The 23199-nt window shown below is 40.0% G+C and overlaps 1 protein-coding gene across 5 annotated transcripts in view; it reads left to right on the forward strand.

Moving 5' to 3' along the window:
* The window catches only part of ARHGAP6 (Rho GTPase activating protein 6), a 190379-nt gene that overhangs the window by 158760 nt on the left and 8420 nt on the right, over positions 1 to 23199 (forward strand). For 4 of the 5 annotated variants that reach the window (XM_082220861.1, XM_082220864.1, XM_082220863.1 and 1 more), the window contains exons 3-9: positions 678 to 761; positions 7847 to 8103; positions 10586 to 10781; positions 14270 to 14325; positions 15104 to 15254; positions 16936 to 17084; positions 18098 to 18277. In XM_082220861.1, coding sequence (XP_082076987.1) covers positions 678 to 761; positions 7847 to 8103; positions 10586 to 10781; positions 14270 to 14325; positions 15104 to 15254; positions 16936 to 17084; positions 18098 to 18277 — 1073 coding nt within the window. The remainder of the gene's footprint in view (positions 1 to 677; positions 762 to 7846; positions 8104 to 10585; positions 10782 to 14269; positions 14326 to 15103; positions 15255 to 16935; positions 17085 to 18097; positions 18278 to 23199) is intronic. The other variant, XM_082220862.1, reaches the window with a different exon arrangement.

Below are 23199 nucleotides of genomic sequence, written 5' to 3' on the forward strand. Positions count from 1 at the left end.
TGCTTTAAATCTTTGGTCCCTGATAAATTGCTTTCCTGTATTTGCCCTTTGAAACACCTTGTAAAGATTTCATTGCTGTGAGCATATAATAAGTATAACCTTTAGATGGATTAAAGATCCGGGCTAGATATATTTCAGCAGGCATGTTAACTTAGTTTTCTATTTTTAGGATTAATTTCAATTTTTCTTATTTTTAAAAAAGCATTTTATGTACAGCACGTAGAAATTCTGAGTATTTAGTGGCATATAAATATTTGAAATAAAAAAGACATTCACCTGAATGACCCAATCTTCAGGTACATGGGTGTATATATATATACACACACACACACACACACACACACACAAACAAACACACAAAAAATCAGTTTCTCAAAAGGTGTAGCAAAATAGCACTCCACACATGTATTTTCCTAGGCAAAGATTCATTCTTCTTTAAGAACTGTAATATTATATTAACTCTTCTAGAAGTAAGTATCCATGTCCTTTGGTATTATAATCAGGTGAAGGGTTTGTAGGCAAGACCTCATTTGGATGGTGTGGGTTTTTTTAATAAAAGAAAATCTATATGCTCTTGTCGTGGGGGAATAGTTATTGTTCAATATCAGTTCTGCTACATTCTTTTATCTTAGCACTTTTTCCTCTCCTTAAAATATAACAAATGTTTTTATTTGTAGATGGACAAAAGAGGAAGAAATCATTACGAAAGAAACTGGATTCCCTTGGAAAGGAAAAAAACAAAGATAAAGGTACAGTAAAACGTATGTATTGAATATTTGGTGCATTACAAAAATGCAGTCATGGTTAAAATATTTTTTTTGCAAAACTTATTTATTTACTTGTTTTCGGGTGGACAGTTTTTCTTTAAAGAAACCCTCACTTTAAGGAGATGCATTATATATATATATATTTTAAAAACTATGACATAAATATTCTATTTACAGAGAAACATGAACTTCATTAACATGGCTGTTGCTCCTGTGCTTTTGATGTGATTCATGGGCAGAGCAGTCTAAACCCCCTTGTGTGTCAGTTGAATGTTTTTAAGGTTTAATGTTTAATTATGTTTTTATATATGTTGGAGGCTGCCCAGAGTGGCTGGGAAAACCCAGTCAGATGGATGTGGTACAAATAAATTTATTATTATTATTATTATTATTATTATTATTATTATTATTATTATTATTATTGGCAGGGGCTAGAATGAGCAGAAATATTGTTCTGCCCTGCCTCTGACTAGGTGCCACCTGTGGAGTGATACCATTATCACTCCAGCATAAACTTTTACCTTCTCCCAGCCAAATAGGTGGCTGGAAGTGTTGGTGGCGGGATCCCTGCCAGCAGAAAGCACCAAAACAAAGCATACTGAGGTTCAGGAAGGGCTGAGATGACCTGGGTTCCAGTGGATCCCATTCTGGTATTTGCCCTGTGCTAGCCTTCCTGCTCCCCTCTCAGTAGAGACTGGGGATCGGATTGCCCCCTTAAAGCAAGCAAGCAAGCGACTACAGAAATACTTAAAGGCATTTAAGCCATAAGATTGTATCAAAACAGCAATGTTCCATTTGGAAATCTCACAGACAAAAGAAGTAAGGTGAAGTAACATTTCTGCACCCCCCGCTGCTAAATCCTGTTTTCTGAAAGCCGGACAAGCCATTTCCAGCACTTGGAGAAAAATAATAAAAATCCAATTTCCATTTTATCTTCATCTGAGCATTCATCCTCTATGCTTAAAGCCAGTTGGCATTGTATTTTGAGAGTGGCGAATCTTACGTCGTACTTTCATTATAGCTAAGGAGAAGATTTCACAGCCTAACAATGAAACGAGTTATTAATGGGCTGCTGCAGTTCTGCTGGTTCCAGTATGAATCTAACTTAATTAACTTTGCATTGGTTAGCCGTGAGACTCTCGGTACAGCTGCATTTTTAAAGTGAGTTGAGGGCAATATTATTATTTTTTTTAAGTTGAAAAAATATATTTCTTCAGGTCTGGCCATGGATCAAATGGTGTTCCTAGGTGAGGTGAATCTTCAGCACCTGCTTCCATTTGTTCTGTGTTTGAATTCCCCATTTTTACTTACATTTCCCCCCATTTTATGTCTTCGATACAAATATTTGTCCTGATTTATCTCTGCTGTGTAAGGTGAAATATTTGCATGCATGGATCTGATCAGAATCACTCACACCACTTGAGTAGACAGGCTGTGAGAAGTGCCCCTGAACAGCCTTCTAAATGTGGCCCAAGTGTAGTCCTTCTCCATTGTTTAGGGGAGAGGGTGTCAAAAACAGCCTAAACTGTTATTAATTGTAGCACTCAGCATAAATTTTGAAAACTTGTGGTCTTGGGCAGCACACTATTCTTATGATTAGCTAAAACTGGGTTTGGTAGGGATGCACTTGCTTAGTGTGACTGCTTTCCTATACGATATGTATTCTTAAAAGTATTACAAATATAATACAGTCTTTACTCTGATTTCCTAAACTGCCTTAAACAGGAATCAGGCAAGCTATACGATCCACCTCCCTGGTGCAAGTTTGTGTGGCTCACAATTTAAAAGTGTTAGCGTGCTTTTAGGAAGATAAATTCACTGGGATGAAGTATTTATTTGTGTATTATCTTTCCACAAAGGAAGTTTGTGTTCAAGGGCAGATCGCAATATACAAAGCAAACAACAGCAGCAATATATGAAAGCAAAAAAATAAGCATTTCAGTACTCACTTCAGCAGTACATTTCAAAACACATCAGTGTTTCAGTAAGTCCTTAGTAATGTAGAGCTGTGAGGGGGGGGTTTTCAAAAAACGAAGCAAATCAAAACCTCTGCATGGATATTAAAGGCACCATAAACAATTAGTTCAATGATGAGGGTTTTCCAAAATGCAACAAACTGGTTTGGTAGCCCACTTCACACCCTGGTTGACCTTCCTAACCCACCTGTGTCAGCCTCTCACACCATCCCCTGTCTCCCAACCAGGGACATTCTTTCCAGGGATAAATGGAATGGCACCCTTGCCGTGGGTTTTATGGTGTGTGTGTGTGTGTGTGTGTGTGTGTGTGTGTCTGCAGTTCGTTCCAGCAACAACTTCTCCTGGAACGGAGGAGTGGGATAAGGCAGGTGGAACTAACCAGGCTCTTGATGACACCCAAAGACTGCTCTCGCCCACATGCATGCGCAGGGTATATTAATAAGCAGCTTCCTGGTGTGGCGGATTCACTTGATGAGGCTTTGTACCATCGAGGTTATTTTTGTGGCTGCCACAGATTATTTTATTCGTTGTTTATATTTGTATCTTCTTGTCTGGCTTTCCAGATGGCTCCCAAGACAGTTAACAATTAAAAATAACAACACAATGAATGACGCAGCAATAAAATGACTGAGACAAAATTAGAATGTCAACTAAAAACACCAAAACAGATAGGAAGGTAGCTTAAAGCAGCAACTAGTTAATGCAGTCAGAACAGAATCAGGTACCATTGAGGTGACTGTAAATGTCCCTCTCTCCTTTTTTAAAAATAAATAAATTATTTTTCATTTTTTTCAGAGATATTTTGACATAAAAACAACCCTGTATTTCCCAACAAATATGTATTTTTTGACTTTCCTCCACTCCTTTTGCCATTTCTTATAATTTTTTAAATTTGTATCACTGCATCTCCTTCATTCCTGCAATTAATAATTTATCCCTAGTGATCTTTTATCATTAACTGTTTGGTTTAAGTTAATCCTGCTAGTGAGCTTATATGTGTACGATGACATTTCAAATAATCCACACATTTCCCCCAGTCTTTTATAAAGCTATGCCATTTCGGCATAGTCCGTTAATTTAGTCTTCCTTCTTGGTTGGTACAGAATCTTCTTTTCATTTCTGAGCATAAATCATCCTGGAATGTCCCTCTTTCCAGTCCTGTCAACATACTCCAGCAGTCCGTGTCATATTGAAAGTCACCTTGAAATTGAGTGCATATCTGGACTTCACGCTCCCTGAGATTGGTCCCTTGGTAACCTTAAGGTTCTCTGCTGGCCTTAACATTTTTCAGACCATGGTATTTTGCTTTGGTAAGCTGTCCCAAGCTGGTTACTGGGAGTGAGCATTCTTTCAGTGGAACTGCTAGTATGTACGTGAAACATGAAGAAAAAAAACTTGAAAAATGGTTTGCCTTCCAAGCGGATTATGCCTTCATTTTTCTTTGTGGGGTGTTCCTTTGTGCAGCACAATGAACCACTCAGTATTGTTCCTCTCTGTGAGGATGTGAGTACAGTGCAGTGACTTGATTCATGGTCAACCCACGCCGTCCTAAGCAGCCTTCGTAGCCAACCCCCGACCCCCCACCCTTCCCCTTTATGCTTGACAGCGAGCTGAAAAAATGTTCTCTTCTGTGCTCGCACAATTGTGTTTTTTAACAAGCCTTTCAGAAGTTTATTTTATAAAATGAATGCCTTCCATTGCCAGGCAACACATCCAAAACAAACATTCGGCTCAGTACGGCACAGCACGTGTAGGCGTCCTAGCACAGATGTGTCTTGAGTGTTCTCATTTACCGTGGCTTTCTCCTAATTCCGCCTGCCTGCAAGCGCTGCTTCGCAGCTGTCTCACTTTTTTATACTAAGCCTCTGGTTTAGTTCTTGGGGACTAGTGAGGAGGCACTTACTGACATCAGGGAGGATGTCGGTTTTAGATTTAGATTATGTTTCATAACCCTACTTTGACATGATTTTATGGGGAGAAGCTCATAAACGGTTGTCTTTCGTTAAGCAAGGGCTTCTTTACACAACTATTGTTGGGGTAATTCAGAGGTACAGTGGTACTTCGGGTTACATATGCTTCAGGTTACAGATGCTTCAAGTTACAGACTCTGCTAACCCAGAAATAGTACCTTGGGTTAAGAACTTTGCTTCAGGATGAGAACAGAAATCGTGCTTTGGCGGCGCAGCGGCAGCAGGAGGCCCCATTAGCTAAAGTGGTGCTTCAGGTTAAAAACAGTTTCAGGTTAAGAACAGACCTCCAGAACGAATTAAGTACTTAACCTGAGGTACCACTGTATTGTTGGTTGTTATACTGACAGAGAGGTCTAGGAATCCCAAAGTATTTGATCACACGCCTACTGTGCTGGTCATCGTGGGCTATACGCAAGTCACACTGTGCTTCTGTTGGGAACGTGAGACTTTGCAGACCAGAAGTAATCACCTTCCTTCTGTTGACATCAGCTCCTGTGGTCTTCCAGCTCTTGCTGGACTCCAACTCCCATCATTCCCAGCAAGCGTGATAATTGGTCAAGGATGATGGAACTAACATCTGGTTGGAGAGCACAGGTTATCCATTCCTGGCTTACATAATCGCTTGATTCCTCAGGATGAATGAATTGTGAGCCAAGAGCTCCTCGTTTTCCTAGGAGTTTTTGACTTCTGCTTTGACACACTCTTGGACCATGTGAACAAATAAGAAACAAATTAGAAATTGAAGTGAGCATCTGTAGTTATATGATTTTAAATCACGTCTTCTTTTAAGTTGGCTCAGTTGATTACAGTGACTACTACTGCAGGAAAGGTTGTTGTATGTAAGGTAGATTTCTCTTCAATGGAGGCAAAACAAATTCCCTTCTGTCCCAACCACACAACTCTGTCTTATACTGTATCTTTGCAGAATGGATATGATGGCCTTCTGTAATAATGCCCCACAACTGAACAAACAATTGGGTGGATGTGCCTGTTTTTTCCTTCTGAACCACTTTGAGCAAGACATGAAAGCTTAAAATTGAAGACTTTTGAGGTTTTGGGTGGGAGCATGGTTATTCTAATAAAAAGCCCTCTCTTGTCCCCATGTATATTCTTATTAGGAAATATATAGAGCAAAACAAATTTATTGCAGTTTGAAAAAGAAGCCTTCAGTGCCTTCGTGATGTGACCATCCCTCTTCTCACAGCTATTTACATCACTCCATCCCTTGGCAGTACATTTTCCTGCTATTTGATATATTGTTAGTGCTCTCTAATACTTCAAGACTGAACAGAAACCAACGGTGCTTCCATTCCTTTAAAAGCCAAGCAGAGTCTTTCCTTCCTTCTGTCGGTGAAACAGCTTCCGTGGCTAAATAAATGCTGTCATCTTTAAAGGTCATTTCAAACAAAATAAGGAAAGGGCTGCTGCAAGGCGTTAACGCCAACCTTGTTTTGATATTTTTGACATCAGTGCCTGCTGTTTAATTAAAAGGAGGAATAGTTCTAAAATCTAAATAGTTTTTTTTCATTTATTGTTTTGCATGGCTCAGTTCAAGAGGACAAACAACATTGCAGCAGTTGTAGAAAAAAATAATAATTGAAGTTTAAAACCGAGCTAGCTACTGCAACTGAAGCGTTACAGCTTATTCTTAGGTCTTCCTCACCTCTTCTTCACTACATTTCTCTCTCTCTCTCTCTCTCTCTCACACACACACACACACACAGAGAGAGAGAGAGAGAGAGAGAGAGAGATTTTAATCTTTTCACCTTTGTAGCCAAGTAGAAGATTCAGTGTTTTCAGACTAAGGAAGAAACAATGTCATTGTTATATGAATAAATGGTTCTCAAGATTTCCAATCAGTTGGCAGATTAGTCCCAGTTCCTTTGTTCCTAAAACATTTTATCCTTGAGATGGCTCTAAGCACCACCACACTCTCTGAAATATGATATAGTAAAATATTATCCTTGAACTCTTATCAAGAGAAGATAATAAAATAGTGTATGTGTAGTATCGGAGCATTTGAATGCTTTAAAGTTAATTTGAGGCAGAGGGTTCTTGTTGCATTACAATTAGGCTTTTTTTTTTGATAGGACAATGTGGATATCTCCCTTGATCATCATTTCAGCAACTGAGAACTTCCCAATTTGGCTAAGTAGGTTCTGTGTATCATAGGAACTGCTGTTTTGCTGTACCTTGTGGAGTGCTGATCCTTGTCTTGTTCCATTCCTCATTACTTCCAGGAAAAGATGCACTGCTGTGAATAAATATTTGATTTTTTTCATTTATTATAGCCAGAAAAATAGATATATTCTTTTTCCATGTTTACTTTCTACTCATTCTATGATAATATAAAGTGTTACTTTCTGTTTATGTTTGAATTGTTCAAACAATTTCAGTAGTGACGTTGGTATGTAATTGCCTATCCAAAAGAGGGAATTCTCCTGGCGAATGTAAAATGGCATGTTCTTTATTTTTCAGAAATGTTTTTCAAGCATTGCTTGTTCCGTATTTTGCTGCTTTTACAATTTTATATAACTTCCTATTATGCTTAGTACTTTCGCAGTAGTCAAAAGAAATCTAAATCATGATGTAAAACTATACATACACAAATTGAATTGAGCAGAACACGTGTCTGTGTGTATGTTGGGGGGGGGAAACAACAACTGTTGATATTTGGTAGACGATGAGGGAAAATAATTGGGTTCAAGTTTGCATAGCTGCCATTTTTTGCACACATAACACCTGAAGCTTAAAATAAATCACCTACTCTTTAGAAGCCACCCTTCAACGAATCACATGGGCTTCAAGGTCATTAGAGGGAAACTCTTCTTAATACTTGAGTCTTCAAGCTCCCTATCCCCCTCCTAATCTCTCTTTCTACCTCTCTCCCACCCACCATTCTCCACCTATTCTGACACGTCCCCATACAACTGCTTCTGAGACTTTGTGGAGACTCACCGAGCAGATTTAAAATTATAACTCTCCGCTTCGTACAATAATATCTGTTGCCTGGGATTCGTGGAATCCATTTTAATGTGTTCAGTGACATTATAAAATGTAAAAAGGACCCTCTTGAGTTTGTTTGCCTCAGCACTTGAAATCTAAAAAGTAATTTGTAATTTTTGTTTTCCAGAATTCGTACCCCAGGCTTTTGGAATGCCTTTATCACAAGTGATCGCTAATGATCGGGCCTACAAATTGAAACAAGATAGTCAGAGGGAAGAACAGAGGGATGTTTCAGAATTTGTACCTTCCCTTTTACCATTTGGGAGTAAAAGACAGAACAAAGAACTCTCAAGCAGTAACTCATCTCTTAGCTCCACCTCGGAAACACCAAACGAATCTACTTCTCCTAACACACCAGAACCAGCTCCACGAGCAAGGAGGAGAGTAAGTTTTCTATCAGTGGATTTGCATGAGCTGCAGGCTTTTATGGGACTTTCCCAGGCGCTGCCTTTCTTACAGAAGTTAAAATCTCAGAGCTGGCCTTCCATAGTTAAATTAAAGTCAGCCCTGATTCAGTTGATAGTAGTTGAAATTTTAATGGTCATCTCTCATTCCCAGCTGTTCGTGGGAGAGAATGAAATGGACACAAGTCTCTTGCCAACACCTCAGGGGACACAAGGATTCTTTGGAAACTTTTCCCCAGTCAGATTCTGGTTGGTCTTTCTCAAATTATTAAAGCACTCAGTCACTTTAAAAAAGAAGAAGCTGTTTATTGTAGATGGGTTACGTGCTTATGAGACTATTGTTCATCCAGTTACTCATTTCACCCTCAAAATATAATAAAAAGAAACTTGTGTAATTAGACTCCTGGTTCTATTCTAACATTTTAAAAAATAGCATCGGAATAAGTTAAATTGCTTTTTCCTTGATAGGTTAAAAAAAAACCCTATTGAGGTTCATAAAAATAACTGGAGTAAAACTTCTAAAACCCACAGTCATGCAACCTGTTATTAGGACTAACCAAAAAAGTCACGAAGGAATGGGCAAGATTTCAAGTTATCTAAACTAGCTTGAAGCCACACATTTTATTTATGCATATTGTTTGACTATGGCTTCCTTTACTTATAGAATAACACTTGTGACATTACAGATATAGAATCTTACGATTGGAGATTTTTATTTTATGCCAGTGTATATTCTCCACTGTCAGTCGGGAATCAGTCACACATCCATATGCTTTACACAAGATAATTAAGAGAAAGGTTTTTCCTCCCTGAACGGATACAGGATAGGCAGTTTGTGCTGCCCATTAGTGGTATTTTTGGTGGGCTTTCTTCCTTTCAAAATGAAAAACCGATGTTTATAATTCTTTCCTCCCTGTATTTTCTACTAGGACATCATCCAGAAAATAATATTCACAAAGTTGGAGCATATTACACTGATTCTGTACCAGCTCCAGTGGCTGCTAGAACATTTCCAGGCCCAATTTAAAGTCCTAATTAGCTAGAGACTAGACTTTTGAAGGCCTATGCCCAGCCCTTAGATCTGGTGGCAGAGTCCTTGATCATGGACCCTCTCATAAGGTCTTTCACCTTTGTGAACACAAAAAATAGTCTTTTTTTTTAGTGGTGGCCCCATCATTCATTGTGAATCTTCCTCCCAGTGGAGGTATATTTAGTTCTTTTTTATTGTTTTCAAATGAGTCTTAAAGACCCGCTTGATTAATTGTGGTGGTAATGCAATGCTGATGTTGTTTACCCTCATAAGATGTAATTTTAACTGTTATTTTATTGCTGGTATGGAATGAGATGTTTGTATGTTGTGCTTTGTAGTTTTGCCTTTAAATGGTTTAATGATTTATGCTTTGTCCTGAAAGGCAGTATCTTCCATTATGTACACTTTTTCTATTGGACTGGTTGTGCCCATGAATAGCAGATGCCTCTGTTGGCCTGTCCAAGGAATAAAGCAATTTTCCCTTCTAAAAATGGCTATTGTGTTTTTTTATAGTAGAAGTATAGTCTTCTGTTCTGTAAGGTGCTGGCAGGGAATGCTGGGCACTGCCTGGAACTTGGAATAACCACCCCCCCCCTCTTAAATGTGATTTTTAAATGGATAGTGTAATTTGTGAATTTTGGGACTGTGCACCGACATACAGCAGAATGCATGGCTCATTGTATCCAATGGTATTCTAACATCATCAAAACAACTTCCTCCACCTCAGAAAACCTTGTTTGTAATCATCACACCAAATTGGGCAAAGTCAAACAAAAGTCATATTTCAGTCTGCCATCTTGATTCAAAATGGTACCCAATGTCCAAACATAGACGAAGACCACCACCTCCACTTCAGGAACCTTCACGACAAGTTGGGTTACAATATCTCAAGAGGCATCCAAATGGGCGCAGTTGTGAGCTGCCCCACCAAATTGGGTGAGAAGATCCAAACAGAATGGTTTGGGCCCAGGACAAATTTGGGCAAAGTTACATCAAACTGGGCAATTATGTCTTTAGAGGCATCCACACTGGCGCAGGTTGGACCCAACACACCAAAAATCAGGTGCAGTCACACCAAAGTCACATTTCAGTCCACCATCTTAATTCAGAATGGTCCCTGGTGTCCAAACGCAAATGAAGATCACTGCCTCCCCCTCAGGAATCCTTGTGTTGAGTTGGGTGATGATATCTTCAGAGGCATCCAAATCAGTGTAGTTTGGACCCATCATGCCAAGAATAGGGCAAAGTCACGTTTCAGAACACCATCTTGATTCAGAATTGACTTTCCTGTTTTCTGTTTATGTAAGAATCTGTCCCATGTGTTTTTGGAGCTATTTTTATTCATGGCTATCTCTGCTGTGAAGGAAGACTACAAATGGAATTCTCTCCCACCAACACCCATGTTGATTGTATGTCTTTGTGTATGTTGCAGGGTGCAATGTCTGTGGACTCCATTACGGATCTTGATGACAGTCAATCTCGACTGCTAGAAGCCCTACAGCTGTCATTGCCTGCTGAAGCCCAGAGCAAAAAAGAAAAGTCCAGGGACAAGAAACTAAGCCTTAATCCTATTTACAGGCAGGTTCCTCGAGTTGTGGACAGCTGCTGCCAGCATTTAGAAAAACATGGTAAGTATGATTCAACCTGGCAATGAAAGGCAGGCGACAGACCATCTTGTATTTATTGTACTAGCCATTGGCCTTGACGACTTTTAAAATAAAACTTCAGATATACAAACAATGAAATAAAGATAAATAATAAGATAACAATTAAAAGACAGTATAGTTATACTAAAACCTTTTACCCAATACAATAAAAAAACCCAACACAACTTTTTTCCATTTAAAGTTTCTTAGCATGCTAAAGGGAACAGTGATGTTTTATATCTCCCGCTTGGACTACTGCACTGCGCTCTACGTGGGGCTACCTTTGAAGGTGACTCGGAAACTACAGCTAATCCAGAATGCGGCAGCTAGACTGGTGACTGGGGGCGGCCGCCGAGACCACATAACACCGGTCTTGAAAGACCTACATTGGCTCCCAGTACGTTTCCGAGCACAATTCAAAGTGCTGGTGTTGACCTTTAAAGCCCTAAACGGCCTCGGCCCTGTGTACCTGAAGGAACATCTCCACCCCTATCGTTCTGCCCGGACGCTGAGGTCCAGCGCCGAGGGCCTTTTGGCGGTTCCCTCATTACGAAAAGCAAAGCTACAGGGAACCAGGCAGAGGGCCTTTTCGGTAGTGGCGCCCGCCCTGTGGACGCCCTCCCATCAGATGTCAAAACGATAAACAACTACCTGACATTCAGAAGACATCTTAAGGCAGCCCTGTTCAGGGAAGTTTTTAATGTATGATATTTTAGTGTTTTTTGGTTTCTATGGAAGCCGCCCAGAGTGGCTGGGGAAACCCAGCCAGATGGGCGGGGTACAAATAATAAATTATTATTATTATTATTATTATTATTATTATTATTATTAGTCACAAACAGATAAATAACTCCTGACAAAAAGTAGATAATTACTTGATCAGAACTTCTTGTTAAACTTGAAAAATCTTATTTCCTTTGGACCCTCATAAAGGGGACATTTCAATACATAATGGATTACACTGCTACCTTGGTTCTCAAGCTTAATCCATTCTGGAAGTCCTTTCCAAAACCAAAGCGTTCCAAAACCAAGGCGTGCTTTCCCATAGAAAGTAATGCAAAATGGATCAATCCATTCCAGACTTTTAAAAACAACCCCTAAAACAGCAATTTAACATGAATGTTACTATATAACAAGACCATTGATCCATAAAATGAAAGCAATAAACAATATACTGCAGTCACACAATCAATCAGTAGCTGAACTGGGTTCCACACAGTCACAGAAACAAAAGAAAAAAGAGCCAAAATAAATAGCAAAAACAGACAGACCTCAGCGTAACACTCAAAACGGAAGTGTAACACTCAAAATGGAACATGTTCGGTTTTCGAAAAAAGTTCGCAAACCGGAACACTTACTTCCAGGTTTGCAGTGTTTGGGTTCCAAGTTGTTTGAGTACCAAGGCGTTTGAGAACCAAGGTACCACTGTACATTCTCCACAAGTTTCAAATTATAGTTGCAGATCTGTTGGGAGACACGTATCCATCAGACACAGCAGAAGCCAAAAATTGTACTTGTATTTATGCCTACTCCAACCTTATGTCTACTTCAGCTTTACCTTCATGTAGCCTATTCCTTCATTCTTTTTTTTAAATCTAAAAGATCCAAAAGTGCTGCAGGCAGATTATACATCTGTGACAGACATGGATAATGCCACTTTGGTTTCCCATGCTACTTGAGAAAAAGCAAGTGTGTTTTACCAAGTATATAACTCTGTTATGGTGCATGGATGAAATTTCAGTAGTGCCACCTGTATCCTTAAAGGTAAAGGTAAAGGGACCCCTAACCATTAGGTCCAGTCGTGGCCGACTCTGGGGTTGCGGCGCTCATCTCGCTTTATTGGCCGAGGGAGCCGGTGTACAACGTCCGGGTCGTGTGGCCAGCATGACTAAGCCACTTCTGGCGAACCAGAGCAGCGCATGGAAACACCATTTACCTTCCTGCCAGAGCGGTACCTATTTATCTACTTGCACTTTGACGTGCTTTTGAACTGCTAGGTTGGCAGGAGCTGGGACCAAGCAATGGGAGCTCACCCCGTCACAGGGATTCAAACCGCCAACCTTCTGATCGGCAAGTCCTAGGCTCTGTGGTTTAACCCACAGTGCCACCCATGTCTCGATGCCGCCCGCGTCCTGTATCCTTACTTTGTTTTAATTCACCACTTGTCATCACACCTCTGTTGGCTGATAGTAGGGCCAGATATGGGGCGTGCGTACACCCACACACACACAACCTGTAAATAATAAAATGAAGAGAAATAAGATGTGCAAGTGTGGTATATCAGAAAACTAGTATTTCACTTTTTTTAATGGTTGTACACACAAGTAAATGAATACCTGTGCATATTCCTACAAATGGACAAAAGGTTTATGAAACTCAGGCAGTGTAGGGAAGCACCAATTGAGGGCAGGGTAAGGTAGCACACAGGGCAAATACATCCCATCAAACATAGCCCACCAGAGTGTCAACAGAAAACACTAAGATAGAGTTCAATTGAAAGCACTTATATGTAAAAGAACAAAGATAAACGTAGACGTGGAGAAATAAGATGATTGCAACTTAAAGGTAAAGGGACCCCTGACCATTAGGTCCAGTTGTGGCCGACTCTGGGGTTGCGGTGCTCATCTCGCTTTACTGGCCGAGGGAGCCGGCGTACAGCTTCCGGGTCATGTGGCCAGCATGACTAAGCCGCTTCTGGCGAACCAGAGCAGCGCACGGAAACACCGTTTACCGTCCCGCCAGAGCGTTACCTATTTATCTACTTGCACTTTGACGTGCTTTCGAACTGCTAGGTTGGCAGGAGCTGGGACCAAGCAACAGGAGCTCACCCCGTCACGGGTGCATTAATATTCTAGTGTATACACATCCTGAGCTGCTGCCAGTCATAGGGTAGAAAGGGGAAGTATCTGCCCTTTGTTACTAAGAGATAACTAAAATGGTGTTCAAATTAGCATTTTTTAAAATTCTAGGATGCAAGTTGTTCACATCTACATTTACCATTTCCAGCCTCCTGCTGTTGCCAGGGAGAAAGCAGCGCATGAGCCAGTGCAATACTAAGTTCCTCCATAGGCAACTTTTTTCTCTATGCACTTAACTTTTATGCCTACATTAGTGAGCTGAGGCTGAAGTATTTTTATATAATTGAGACATGTGTGTTATGGTTAAGATAGGTCTTAGACTTCCCTCTAGTGTCACCCTTAAATAGTTACCACCGAGTTGCTGAAAAGCAATCATTGATACATAACAGCAAGCTTCACTGAGGAAAGTACTCACCAATTCTACCTTTTTTCTGAATTGTAGACAAGTTTGGGTTTTATGTTTGAGGTGGATGGGGAGGAGGAGTGATAGCCCCTGAGTGTTGTTACAGTTACTCATAGGATGTTTGCTGCAGAAAATGTAAAAATGCTCTGATAATGCATGTTCTACCAAAGCTTTAAATAATGAAAGAAGTGATTTGTTGTATTTTTCAGGCCTTCAGACAGTGGGCATATTCCGAGTTGGTAGCTCAAAAAAGAGAGTAAGACAGGTGAGACTATAGTACACCTTCCTTTTCCCCCCTTTCTTTAACGCATACTGAGAATCTGATATCTAAAAAGTCTAAGAGAACAATAATGCTTTTGTAACTTTTCTAGACAAAGCAGTTTACAAGCCACATATCAAACATACTAGGGGGGAAATTATGACCACAAAAATCTCAGAACAATATTTTGAAACATTGCTAAAAGCCATGAAGACTGATACTGATACTAATACTGCATAATATAAAATTAAGAGAGTTGGGCAAAACTTGTGGAGTTCAGCCATTCAGATCAAATTAGTTGCTGAAGGCACTGATAAAGAGGTCTTTAAGATCCATTTAAAACCCACAAGGGATAAGATTTGCTTTATAAGGACCACTGTAACCAATGACATGGTCTAGGGGTATTGTTCATAAAGGATTTCACTTTTGTACTGTCTAATTAAACTTTCTTTTTTAAAATTTAAATTTAAACTTAACAGGGTTTCTGCAAAATTGAATGTTGGTCCCTTACAATGAAATAACAGTGTACGTTGAAATCATTAACAAAAAGTGTCCATTTGACTGTTAATAATACTGAAATCACTCCATTTCACCTTAAAACAATACAGACTTTGGTCCGTTTCTTCAGATTATACTGTTTTCTTAGCAGACGTGGAACATGGCACAGTTTCCAACTGGCGGCCAAAGTATTAACCTAATGCATCATCCCCCCTTATTTATGATTTGTAGATTAATAATGTAGATGTCTAGATGTGACCTTTTCCCTTTGTGTTGATTTTTCCAGTTACGCGAAGAGTTTGACCGTGGTGTGGATGTAATGTTAGATGAAGAACACAGTATTCATGATGTGGCTGCTTTGTTAAAGGAATTTCTTCGTGACATGCCTGATCCACTCCTGACTAGGGAGCTTTACACTCCTTTCATCAATACTCTCCGTAAGCAGAGCAACCTCCTCCTTTACAGATTCCTTAAAAACCTACACCACACAAACTCTGCGTAAGGTGTAAAAGTGCAGTTGAAATGATTTGTTCCTAAATGAACCTGTTTAAAATGTGTGTAGGGTCCTAAACACTTCTTTGTTAAATTTTTGAAATGCGGGAAACTTAAAACAGCTGCCAAGTACCTAATGTGGTTTAATGGGTGGAGTTCTGAGTATGGGCTAAGGATGAAGTCCCTAGATAAAGTAATCAGTTCTTGGTGTGTAAAATGAGAGTTGGGAGGACACAAAAGTTAAAGTATTTTGGTTTCTGAGCGTGAAATAGATGATGGCTATATTCTTAAGTTGGCAAAAGAAAAGTTGGCTCTGCCATTATTTCCCGTTACACTTATTGCCTGTTCCTGATGAACCTCTATGGCTAATCCTAAGCAGCTTTCCTCAACCTGGTGCCGTCCAGATGTTTTAGACTGCATCTCAAGCGTGGCCAGTTGCCAATGTTCATCATGTGTGCATGCAAATTGACTGCAGTTTGTAAAGCTATTATGCTTTCCCAATCTTTAAATAGTAGTGCCAAGCACTTGGGGTTGTAGCCAACATTGTGCAAGTGAAACACAAGTACAGACTACGGGTCTCTCATTTCTTTCCTTCCTGCAGCCCTGCAGAGCACAATTTTCTTCACCGATTTTTCAGTAATGCCTCCTATCTACTGCAGCCATTTACAACACAACCCTTACTCCCTGAATGACCCTTGACCCTGTAGAGAAGCTTTTTGGGGAGTGCAAGTGTTGGAGAGCAGGATGGAGGAAGGGAAAGATTTGCTGTGTAAGCTTGCCTCCCACTTGTGGAATATTGGATCCATTGTCTACCTGGAACTAATGTGAGAGACAATGTATGATTTTGTCCACTTGTACACAATGCAGACAATACTGTATTCAGCCCCACTCACTGATTTAGAATAAGAGTAAAAATGTGATCTATAGTTGAATTTTCTCTAGAAACTTCCTCAAATGTTGATTTCATGTTATCCTGAGATGAACTCCGTTAGAATATACCTGTTGCTTCATCAAGTTGACGTGAATCCTGTTTTTTCTAGACTAGAGCTGTGCACGAATGCCTCTTGAATTTTTTCTTCCTATTCTCAGGGACGGGATTCAATATTATCAGTGACAATGGTGAAGCTTATTTTCTTTTCTCAACAAGTGACAACTGCAGCAACCATGGTGGCAGCCTGGCTACCATTTTGCATTCCCCACAATGGCTCAAACCTAGCATTATCCCAGGTCATGGGAGAAGAGAGGAATTGGTGGCCAGTGATGAAGAATAGTCAGAGAAAATTCTGTGAAGTGGCCTTTTCTTCTAGCGAAATGAGAGAAAATTCTCAGAAACTGTCTGAGAAAAAGGGAGATGTTTTGGCTCAGCTCTAGATTATGTTCTTGTACAGGCAACACCAGTTTTGCCTGTGTTCAAAAAATATGCGACAATGCACACATGGGCTGTTTTCAGACCTGGAAGAGGGTGTGATGGGGTGGAGTGGGGTGGAACAGGAGCAAATTGGGGGCTGCCTGTATTTAATGGCACTTGATATAAATTATATAGGAATATCATGTCAGTTGAGAGATATGTAACATGCCTGTCCTTGTGAGCACATTCCTTAGAGTGCTTTCCCCCCTCTCTTTTAGTATTAGAGCCCCATGAACAACTAAGCACCCTGCAACTTCTTATTTATCTTCTACCTCCCTGCAACTGTGACACCTTACATCGACTCCTCCAGTTCCTTGCGACTGTAGCAAGCCATGCAGAAGACAGGATAGACCAAGACAGCCAGGATGTAAGTTCAGATCATTCATTTTTTCTATGGCTATTTCTGGAGGATGCTCTGAAGAACAGAGAAATGAATCATCCCCTCCGCCCCCATTTGCTTCATTTTCCGGTACAGCATCTTTGTGTTTATTAACAGTTTCCATGCTTATTAATATTTTTTATTGTTAATAACAAAATAAGTGATTTTTCAAAAGTGGCTTTGATATTTGCTGCATTGCGAACAAAAAAAGGGAAAGAAATGCTTTAAAATGAAAATTCCAACCCGAATCTTTTGATTAAATTTCATATATAAATAAATTCTAGTTGGAAACAAAGCATTTGCTGTGTTTAACTCCTCTCTCCTTCCCTAAATCATACTAATCTCAGTAAATTTTATTATAAATTAGCAATTCCTATTTCATCTTTTCAATAGTTTTGTAAACTTTAATTTTAAATAATGGATAAAGTATATTGTACACAATTTCCTTTGGATTATTTGTGCTCTGGTTATAGATTTATTTTGGAAGTTGAATATTAGCATATGTTTTGCGCTTTCCAAATGTTACTTTCCCTTGCCTCATGCATTGCAGCATAAATATGGGAGGGATGCCCTCACAGAGGAGTTTTCCACTTCAGCAGTGCAAGTTTCCAGTAATCACCGGTTCTGGAGTGGAAACTTACCACTTCATGTGGCATTTGTATAGAAGAGCCTGACCACTGAAAAGCAGCTTATCAGAAAACTGTCTCCAGCACCAGTATTATAAATATAACAGGTCATTGCATGATGGTTCTTTCCAGAAACAGTTGTGTTCCTGATCTTCAGGCATCCTTGTATAAAGCACACATAGCTGATAAAAAAATGATAAATAAAGATGCAGACATATTGAGAACAAATTTGGATCTTTTTTATGGCAGATGGTTCAAGAGTATAAGACAATGCGGGGTTCTAAACTGGTTAGGAAAATAAATTCAGCTTACACTAAATTCCAGGCAGCCATTTACAGAATCAGGTAACTCAACTTTATTTCTGTTTTGTTCCAGATTCCTGGCAACAAAATGACATCACTTAATCTAGCCACTATATTTGGACCTAACCTGTTGCACAAACAGAAGACAACAGACAAAGAATTTGCCGTTCAAAGTACAGCGCGAGCTGAGGAGAGTACTGCAATCATTGCTGTTGTACAAAAGATGATAGAAAACTATGAAATGCTTTTCATGGTAGGCAAAGTCTTCTTTATTTTGCATTATTGCAGGTTATGAATACAGTGGTACCTTGGGTTAAGAACTTAATTTGTTCTGGAGGTCCGTTCTTAACCTGAAACTTTTCTTAACCTGAGGTACCACTTTAGTTAATGGGGCCTCCTGCTGCCGCCACGCCACCGCCATGCAATTTCTGTTCTCATCCTGAAGCAAAGTTCTTAACCCGAGGTACTCTTTCTGGGTTAGCGGAGTCTGTAACTTGAAGCATCTGTAACCTGAAACATCTGTAACCTGAGGTACCACTGTACACTTCAAACTTTTCTCCTGTGCTTTCATTTCAAAACATGAAGCACTCTCTATGTATATATTATATATCAGCTGTGGCATTGCCTTTTTAATGTATGGCAAAACACTGCTGAAAAAGACTATTGTCAATATGTGGAGAAAATCTCATGAGATAAAAAACAAAACACCAGTTTGGCATCATGAACTTGAGATAGCATCATATATTTTCAGTTGTTGATAAATAAAATCCCTTATATATTAGCATACAGTGTTTTTATCCTGTGGAGTACAATTCTTTGAGAGGTTGCTCCATAAGAATTGCAGATGTTTCTCACTTCAGAAAGAAAAAAAGAATGAACATGGATGCATATTCCTTCACACGCATTGAAGGCCTTCCATGGTAAGGTGAATAGTGTGGATTATGAGGTTGACAATTAGAGCAGAAAGGCCTTGGGAACTACAAAATTATTGCTCACTTGCATATGAGGTAGAAAGTGCAACTCATAATTGCTAAATGAAATTCAAAACAACAGTTAGTGTTTCCTCATACTGTCAGGTTTTCTGTGCAGTAAATATAAAATAAGCATCTTTCATCAAGGTTTCACTTCTGCTGCAGGGATATTGCCACAAGTATTCATGCACACTTCCCAGTATTTTTAACTTGGCGATGAACTTCTGCAAGATAGTGCATTCTTTTGTACATGTGGGTACTATGGTTTCATAACATTATTCCTTAGCTTGAAGTAATACAAAAACAGTATCTGACACCTGCTAAGCAGAAGCGGGTGGTGGTGATGCTGATTATTTGTAGCCCAAATGGACCAGAAGGATCAGTGCATGTGGCACAATCCAAAAAAGCCTATTGTGGCCCCAAAATGCCTATGGGAAGTCCACAAACATGATATGAATTCAACTGCCTTCTTCCACTGTTCCTACCCAGTGACTGGTATTCAGATGCATAATGCCTTCAATCCTGGAGGTAATGCATAGCCATCAGTAGTGTTATCCTCTATGGATTTGTCTAATCCTTCTTTAAATCCATCTATGTGATCATTGCCGCATCTTGTTGAACCGAATTCCATACTTTAACTGTGTGCTATTGAAGAAGTACTCCCTGGAGAAAACAAGTTCAGGCACCAGTTCTCTTTAACACAGAGCAGAGGATATTACAAACCAGAGGCCAAGCCTGTTGCTGCCATGCAGTTCTTCCTTCAAACAGCTATCTTGAAGGCACTGAAATGCTTATAAGAGGGGACTGATAGAGTTGGCCTCCTCCCTTGCTAACGACATGGGTGGTCCTGGCTGCCTCGGCTGCAGACGTCTCTCTTCGCAAAGGCAGTTGAGTTCCTTGCAACCCCTTTTTGTTTTTACCACCCTGAGTAATTTGGTGTCACCAGCAAACTTGGCCACCTCACTGCTCACCCATATCTCCAGATCATTTATGAACAAATTAAAAGTGTCAATTAATTCCTTCTCTCCACTTCAGCTGTTACAGAACAAAAGTGCCCAAACCCTAAGATAGCTTCCCCACCTCCCTTTCCACTTTCATATTACAGTTGCTATGGAAAATCTCCATCTGGGTACAGCCTTAGAAAGATTAAATACTTACAGCAATATGGTACCTTATGTAAGTAACTGAAGTATAGCTAAAGCAATCAAGTGTTAGAAGGCAACTGTGGTTAATATCCCAGGTGTCTTCCTGTACAAATAGGTTCCTTCTTCCCCTATTCCAGCAAATGATTGATTGATTGATTGATTGATTGATTGATTGAGTTTGTTTGTGGGGGTTTTTTTTGTGCCGTTAACTTTTTACATGGTGCAGTGGCAGCCATGGAGAACCTCCATCTGATCAGTGGAAATGGCCAACATAGTTAATGCTATTTGTAGCTTCTGGAAGACAAAAATATGTCATTGAATGTATGCTGGACATGAATGAAAATATTTTATTCTGTGAACTATATAGACATGATCTGGTTTCCCTTATAGTGGAAAAATGACTCATTTCCTATGACTTCTCCTTTTTTGAATCACTTGTTGTCAGTATTGATTGATTGATTGATTGATTGATTGATTGACTGATTGATTGGTTGATGGTTTAATAAAGGTAAAGAGACCCCTGACCATTAGGTCCAGTCGTGGCCGACTCTAGGGTTGCAACGCTCATCTCACTTTATTGGCTGAGGGAGCCGGCGTACAGCTTCCGGGCCATGTGGCCAGCATGACTAAGCCGCTTCTGGCGAACCAGAGCAGCGCACGGAAACGCCGTTTACCTTCCCGCCGGAGCGGTACCTATTTATCTACTTGCACTTTGATGTGCTTTCGAACTGCTAGGTTGGCAGGAGCAGGGACCAAGCAACAGGAGCTCACTCCGTCGCGGGGATTCGAACCGCCGACCTTCTGATCAGCAAGTCCTAGGCTCTGTGGTTTAACCCACAGCGCCACCCATGGGTTTAATACTGCATAGCAAATGTTGGTGCACAGCAGTGCCCTTTGGCAGTGTATGGGGCAACACATTTCAATGCATTACTCTACAGCCCACATTTAAACGAGATGAGAAGGCAAGAGGGAGTGGATAAATATTTGTGGGAAAAGCAGGGTGTGTGGGTATGTTTTATTTAGTTGAATGCAGAAGTATTTCAATGCAGTTGAAAAATACTTCTAATTAAGAAACTTAAGTTTAAAAGCAGTGTTATCGTATTGCAACACAGTCAGTTTGCATTCTGCGCATTGCTTTTGAACCAAGGTTAAAAAGTAGTAGTATAATAGTATTGCCACTGTGTTTGACTGGAAACAAGTGAAGTGCTTAAGGCAGAGACTGATAACCTCCCACCCTTCAGATGCTGTTGGACTACAACTCCCATAAACCCACATCATGGCATGGGGAAGATGGGTTTAAACCCCCTTCCACCAAGTTGCTTCCCGAACACTAAAGCCTGCTTTTAACTTCCTTAGAAACAAACAGGAGTTTCTGACATGGAACACTGACATCTCATCTAATTGCATCCTAAATCTGATGAGCACAGTTGTTCTGGCTGGGGCTGAAGGGAGTTGTAGTTCAAAACATCTGGAGGGCTTCAGGACACATGGACTCTTGCTGCTTTGGCTTCTCACTTGCCTCCTATTCCTTCACTATAATCTTCAAGCACAATATACAAATTGAGTTAAGATTCTCCTTTCGGTTCATGCAGAACCTTCCTTTTCTGAAGTCCATAAAGGATATATTATTTAATTCCAAAAGACAGGTTCTAAATATAATGAGGTGGGATCCTGCTTGTGGGGTGGGGGCAAGTTGTCTTGACTCCCCTGCACCAGTCCCTACACTGTTTCTGAGTGTCCTTCAGTCCTCAACAGTGTGGGGATATTGGGTGCTGCAGTGGAAGATCAGTAAAAGAAGCTTTTCCTTCTCTCTGCCAGCAGGAGCCAACAGGAGCGATGTTTGGACACAACCTATTAAATTAACAAGGATATTTTATTTCTCTAATGGGGGAGGAGGATAGGGTTAAAAGATTGAGCTAGTTATCCACTGGATCATTGCAGCTGTAGTAGCCTTTTTCTACCACATATTTCTTACAATCTGTCATAGATCGCAGGGTGTGGGCAATGTCTGTCTTCTTTGATTTTTTTAGAGCGGGTTTTATTATTTTGTTGGAGCTGATAAATATTTTGCCTCTTTGTAGGCCAAGCTAAGTGCCTTGCTGGATGCAAGGGAACAATGTACCATTTCAAATGACGTGTTTATAATTAGAGAGTGCTGCGGATGTGTGTCAGTTTGACATCAGATACATACAGTGGAAAAGCATCTCCGTAGAGAGTCTTCCTATTTGTGCAGATGTGTTTATTGACTGAACTGAACTGCTTCAGTGGATCTGGCTCAAACCTCTGCCCCAATTTAGCTGCTATAGTGGAATATACTTATATCGAGCTATCTGTGCTTATTTCTTCATTTGCTGTCAGCATTTTGTCTAAGAGAACAACAAGGTGTGTGAGTCTGCAAATTGGACCCTCATATTCTTTGCTAAGGTGGTAGATCGATTGACAGATATAGGCGTGTTGACTCTTTGTAGCAAATGCTGATAGTTCCCTTTCAAGCAGCAGCAAATTGTTTTTCAAACCCCAGAAGTGGTAAGAGGCCAGGGCTGCTGTTTATAGTTAAGACTTTGACATTTGCACTAGTTTCAAATAGAGAAACATTTGGACGAGAGCGTGGATCCACAGCGTACAACTTAAGTGTGTTGCTGCCAAGTTTTCTTTCGCTCCTCCAGCTGTGACCAGTTTCACCACTGAAAGTGAAGCAAGATATGCGAAATAAAATCCAGTAGAACAGAATGTGATATTTGGCCTACTGCATGGGTTTATTGTCAGGTCAGAATGGTTCTGCTTGTCAGGATAAATACATAATATTACTACAGGTTTTTTGTGTTTCTTCAGTGAATTAGGATCAGCAATCTGCTGCTGATTTTAGTTCTGTAGTAAATAGTCAGGTGTCAGTTTCACATATTTTTCAAAGTTGCAGCAGAACAAAATAGAGAATACGTGCACTCTACAAGTAAATTCTAACTTAAGTACATGGAGCTGTATTAAAAATTCTTTCTGCGGGGATGTGTTAAAATCCTAAATAATCTGTCAGGATGATGGAGTCTCAGTTTGGCAATTGT

Source organism: Podarcis vaucheri (assembly GCF_965113315.1).
Source record: "Podarcis vaucheri genome assembly, chromosome: 4".
Lineage (NCBI taxonomy): Eukaryota > Metazoa > Chordata > Lepidosauria > Squamata > Lacertidae > Podarcis > Podarcis vaucheri.